At 27.2% G+C, this 5,322-nt stretch overlaps 1 protein-coding gene across 2 annotated transcripts; it reads left to right on the top strand.

Moving 5' to 3' along the window:
* Positions 1-2,312: 2,312 nt before the first annotated feature.
* On the top strand, positions 2,313-5,022 carry LOC112452580. 2 transcript variants are annotated; one of them, XM_025012866.1, is made up of 8 exons: positions 2,313-2,535; positions 2,633-2,734; positions 2,990-3,076; positions 3,357-3,428; positions 3,833-4,066; positions 4,429-4,539; positions 4,707-4,845; positions 4,923-5,022. In XM_025012866.1, the coding sequence occupies exons 5-8, from the start codon at positions 3,919-3,921 to the stop codon at positions 4,966-4,968; spliced, it is 444 nt and encodes a 147-aa protein (XP_024868634.1). In that variant the 5' UTR covers positions 2,313-2,535; positions 2,633-2,734; positions 2,990-3,076; positions 3,357-3,428; positions 3,833-3,918; the 3' UTR covers positions 4,969-5,022. The 2 variants fall into 2 exon arrangements, with proteins under 2 accessions (XP_024868634.1, XP_024868633.1); XM_025012865.1 differs by having other exon boundaries at positions 2,313-2,734.
* The last annotated feature ends 300 nt before the right edge of the window (positions 5,023-5,322 follow it).

Raw genomic sequence — 5,322 nt, 5'->3', positions numbered from 1 at the left:
ATATATATATATATATATATATATATATATATATATATATATATATACAAGTCGATTATTATGAGGACAAAATTTGATATAAAGTGATTACTTTGGGGACAAACGATTACTTTGAGACCCGTCCTCATTATTTTATACACAAATAGATTACTTTGAGGACTGTTCCCAAAGTAATCGTATATGAGAAAAGATTACTTTGGGGACTGTCCCCAAAGTAATCGTATATAAGAAAAGATTACTTTGGGGACTGTCCCCAATCATGTATAAGAAAGGATTTTGGAAACCTATCAATTAACAGGTTACCAAAGAAATCCTGTCTTATTTAGTTATATATATACTATTATTTTAGGGACAGTGACTTTGTTAAGTATGATAACAAAACTACATATAATAATTTCCAATTTCACAAAACATTTGTTAAGGGGTTGGGAAACAGAAAAAACATATAATACGTGTTTGTGTATTTTACTATTTACTCAGGCATTTAACGGTTGAAAAAATATTCAATGATAAAAAAGTGTCTTATATACATAATAGCTTGGAAAAATCCTTTCTTTTGTAATTTTAAATCTTCTCGACACTTTTGCTTTTTTAACTTATATTAGTTCAGCTACAAAGAGAAAACCTCAAGAAACACGATAGTGTGCGCGCTAAATGCAAACATCAGCGCATGAGTATGAAATCACGTCGTGTATCTTTACGCGTGCCGTCGAATTGAGCAGATACACATTTATCAGATCAAAATAATAACTGAATCGATCGATTTCTTAGTAGACTGAATCAATTGCTTGAGATCATATTGTTGTGCAAGAAAAGTGTCTATTCTTGATGATTTAATGAGCACTTGATAGTTTATATTTTGAAATACTATTGAAATTATCTGATTTTATTAATGCTAGTTATACATTTCTGTTATTTGAGACGATAAAGAGAGAAGAAACCGAAAGCTAAGGTCGTGACGTTCCACCAGATTCTCGTGCACTTTTTCGTCTTAATATACGGAAATATGTAATTGGTATGAACAAAATCGGGTTGTTCAATTACAACAGAATACGAACTAAAAATGTTTTTGAATTATATTTCTGTTATTTATGGTTGCAAAGATATGAGCGTTTTATGACATTAAAACGTTGCCTGGCGCCCGTTTCCTTATGCTTCCATGCGCTATATTGTTATAATATACTGACATACGTAATTGGCATTAATAAAATCGAGCAATTTTAATACAACAGATTGCAATGTAAACAGTCTGTTTTAAATTATCTATATATCTTCAACGGTTGTCGAAATATTTGCAATAAACACTAAAAAAGATATTTTAGCTCCAAGAAACATAGTTTGACTTTGCGGCAGGTTATTTTTATCACCGGTTGTACACTCAGATTATTACGCCAAGTGCGGGAATGACGACGTACACGGCACCTTGCAAATATTTTAGTATTTTTACTGTCAGCTGATTTTTGATGATGTCGTTTCATAACCACCTCGCTAGACAGGATTCATTGTTGATGAGATTGCGAAAACATAACTGTAATACGACTTTACGTGAACTATTTCGACATACATATTAATCATTTATGCCTTCCAATATTCAAAATAGCTGCTATATTTTCCACAATTTTTTTGTTAATAACTTTTTAACAAATAACGAGTGCGGGCTAAAACCTTCTAAAGGTCACTCAGGAGGGTGACCTTGACAACATACTAAAATATCAAAGTCATCCAAGGTGGTCCCCTCGATGTACACAATTACCAACATTACATATATACACGCATATATTTCTAATAAAATTATTAGCTATCAAAATGACATAATACGTTTACGCGAGCGTTACTTCTGTGACTTACGATAATTCACTCATTTACGCGGAGTAAATTAACGTAAGCTACTACAAAATCTTGTTTACACGAAAGAATTATCGCAAGCTACAGAAATAATGCTTGCGTAAACGTAGTAATAGCTGCATATGTATAGCATAAGACTGTTTAAACTAATGAACGTTCAATATGAACCACTTAAGCCGTTATTCATAGTCGTATCTTATTTCAAGATTGTTTTAAGTAATGTCTTACTAATACTAACATTTTATTGGTTGGACGATGTCTCAAATCTACATCTGACCATACTTAAAACGATCTTAAATATGAATACTTATGCTAGGTCTACAATGCGAGTCGCAAAGTTATGAGTCGCAAGAATTGACCAATTACAATCGAATTTGAGGAGAATAATCGACTGTGATTGGTCAATTCTTGCGACTCACGACTTTGCGACTCCCATTGTAGACCCAGCATTACTATGAATACCGACCTTAATTTACAATGCATGCTCATTGGTCTGAACATTCTCATGCTATGCATATGCATCTATGTCATTTTGTATTTGATGACTGTGAAGCGCGGCAACGTATACGTGGAAATCAAAGATTAGGTGGACGTTATTAGTATGTAAACGTAACGTTTCGTTGTTTGACGGAATCAATATTGAATATTAAATCAAGTTTTTCTGCGTTTTTTGTATTTAGATAAGCTGAGGTAAGAAAGTTTAATTTAGGTTAGGCAATGATAGTCTTCAATTTGCATACAAAGTTTGTTGTATTTACTTAAGCAAATTCACTGTTTTTTTAAATAGAAAACATGGCAAAAATACATTATTTCTTAATAAAAAGAAATCGAAAGCACTATGTGTGGACAAACAGAAAAGAGAAACATGACGTTATAATAGCTAAGCATGGTACGTATATTCTAACTTAAACACAATTGTCACAGCTGCGCTTGTCACAGCTTCATTTGATGCTACAAACACTTTGAAGCATCCTTCTTCTGCTTCTTTCTTTATTGAGAGAAAGGAGAAAAGAAGTGCTTCGAAGCATTTGTAGTGTTGAGTGGAATGTATCTTTTATTGTAACCAGTAATATTTTATAAGTGAAAAAATGTAATTTAACTTTTTAAACATATAAATGTTATCAATATTTTTATTCTTTTTCAGGAAACTATGGTGTACTTAAAAATATTGCGAATAATTTAAATATGAATATTCCTTACATTTATTTGACGAAAGTTATCAGAAAAACAAGTAAGAAAATGAATAATACAGAGTAATAAATCTATTATAGTACTATATAATGTCCATTTCTATCAACGCAGGTTAATTTTAATCTTGGTTTAACTTACCTGTAATCTTTTCCTAGTTCTAAAAGTTAGAAAAAGATAGAAAGTAAGTTAAACCAAGATTAAAGTTAATCTACATTGGTAGAAATGGGCATAAAACAAATAAGTCTTAACTTTAATGTATATTTTTAAATGTGTCTAATATTTGTAAAACTACTAACTATGTAATATTTTCTCAAAATTAGATTAAGTAACGCACCAACGTCAGATTCCAACCATAATAGAAAATAAAATATTACCGAACTTTTATATAAAAGGTATCTACATATTAATTTTTAATTCTATGAATTTTACATACTTATTATAATACTGTTTTGTATTTTTTTTTACATACTATTTTATTAATTTAGAGATAGTTATTGGGTTATCATTAATAATTGTTTAATTTAATAAGTTAAAAATAATTAGAGAAATAAACTATATTGTCTATTGATTAAATGTTATTATAATGTAAAACTTAATAATTTATTATTTTTTTACTTTACTTTTTTCTAATTTGTTTTAGAAAAAATGAGTTAATCACTAGATATAATTCCAAATGTTTAAATTTGATATTGGATTTTCATTTTATCTATTGTTTATTAAACATTAAAATTCTTTGCTGATTGCTGATTTGATTATTAGGGTATACTATTGAAATTTTTAAAATTATTAATTACAGTTGTAAAAAAAGAACTTTATTTAAACGAAAAACAAAAAAAGGAAAATCAAATTCAAGAACTCAATAACAAAAAGGACATAAGTAAGATGAACATAAGAGTGAAAAACGTAGAAGAAAATGAAATTAATTTAGGCGTTATTCTACACAATGATGATACTGGAATAACAAATAATTACAAAAATAAAAAACAAACAAATGAAATTAAGTTATATAACAATCTACAAGATAACTCAGGTATGATGTTCAATTATTGTATTCAAAATATTTTTAAAACATTTTTGACTTCTAAGTTTTTACATTTATCGATTGCATAAATAGAGAAAAGTATGTTTCGCAAAGCAATTGTAGAGATTATAAGATACAACAAAAATAGAAATAAAGATAGAAAATGAAAATGAAGTAAATTTAAAGATTGTTCTATAAAATTATGAAAGTAGAAGTACTAATAATTATAAGTTTTGAAAAGATAATAAATTAATATTATATAATTAACAGAAATTGGAAGGTACACAGTAAATTTCTAAGTCATAAAAATCCTAGAGCTGAAAGATAAAATATCTATATAATGTTTATATAAAGATATTATTTATTAACAGAAATGAATGAAACTGAAGATAGAAAAATTCTCGACGGACATAACAAAAGGCGTGTTTTACAAAATTATAAAGAGAGTGGAAAGAGCAATAAACAGTTTAATAATATACAAGGTAATTTGAAGTCAAAATAAGATAGAAATAAAAATCTGATAGAAGTTTTGGTATTTTTAATTAAAATGTCATGTAACATATACATATTCATTTACCTATCAGTTTTTCCTTTAGTTTCTTATTTTAAAATAATTGATATTTTATTTTAACATCTGCCGCTTTTATAGATCGTTCTCAATTTCTGCTTGATGCGTTTAATCGCGCATTTTATAAAAACTTGTCATATAATGAAAATTCAAGCAAGCAACTAATATGTAATGACAGAAAAAACAAATCTGAAACAATTACAGAGCCGGAAGTATGCAGGTAAATAAAGTTTTTCTAATGTTGCACAATAATAAAATGAAAAATTTTAATTTACTAAAATACGAATAATTTGCTAGTTATTTCAGATGTATGCGGCAATTTATGGCAACAAGACACTTTTGAAGACAAGTATGTAAAATATATGTACGACATAGCGCATCACAAATATTTCATAAAGAAATGAAATATATAGTTAAGACTCTTTAATTTAAATAATTTTATCTAAAATAGTTATAATTACAATTTTGTAAATATTTGATTTTTAAATTCAAATTTATTTTATTATATTAAAAAAAAAGTACTTTAATTAAAAAAGTTAAATAAAGAATTAATTTTTCATTAAAAATTTTTTTAAATTTGTTTCTTTCTACAAACAGCATTATTTTTTCTATTAGAAGAAAACATTTCTCTTTACTATTTCTAGAAATATTTATATCAATTAATGTTTCATAAAACTAAAACATCAAAAACTAATAA

The sequence above is a fragment of the Temnothorax curvispinosus genome, unplaced genomic scaffold (assembly GCF_003070985.1).
Source record: "Temnothorax curvispinosus isolate PA1 unplaced genomic scaffold, ASM307098v1 QBEX01003476.1, whole genome shotgun sequence".
NCBI lineage: Eukaryota > Metazoa > Arthropoda > Insecta > Hymenoptera > Formicidae > Temnothorax > Temnothorax curvispinosus.
Note: the sequence above shows the minus strand (reverse complement) of the source record. Positions and strands in the feature narration are given on the sequence as shown.

Excerpts from the sequence above, each read along its gene's own strand:
- LOC112452580 (XM_025012866.1), top strand. The coding sequence starts at position 3,919 with ATGAACATAAGAGTGAAAAACGTAGAAGAAAATGAAATTAATTTAGGC. Across the intron at positions 4,067-4,428 it reads CAATCTACAAGATAACTCAG|AAATGAATGAAACTGAAGAT; the intron begins GTATGATGTTCA and ends ATTTATTAACAG. Across the intron at positions 4,846-4,922 it reads ACAGAGCCGGAAGTATGCAG|TTATTTCAGATGTATGCGGC; the intron begins GTAAATAAAGTT and ends ATAATTTGCTAG.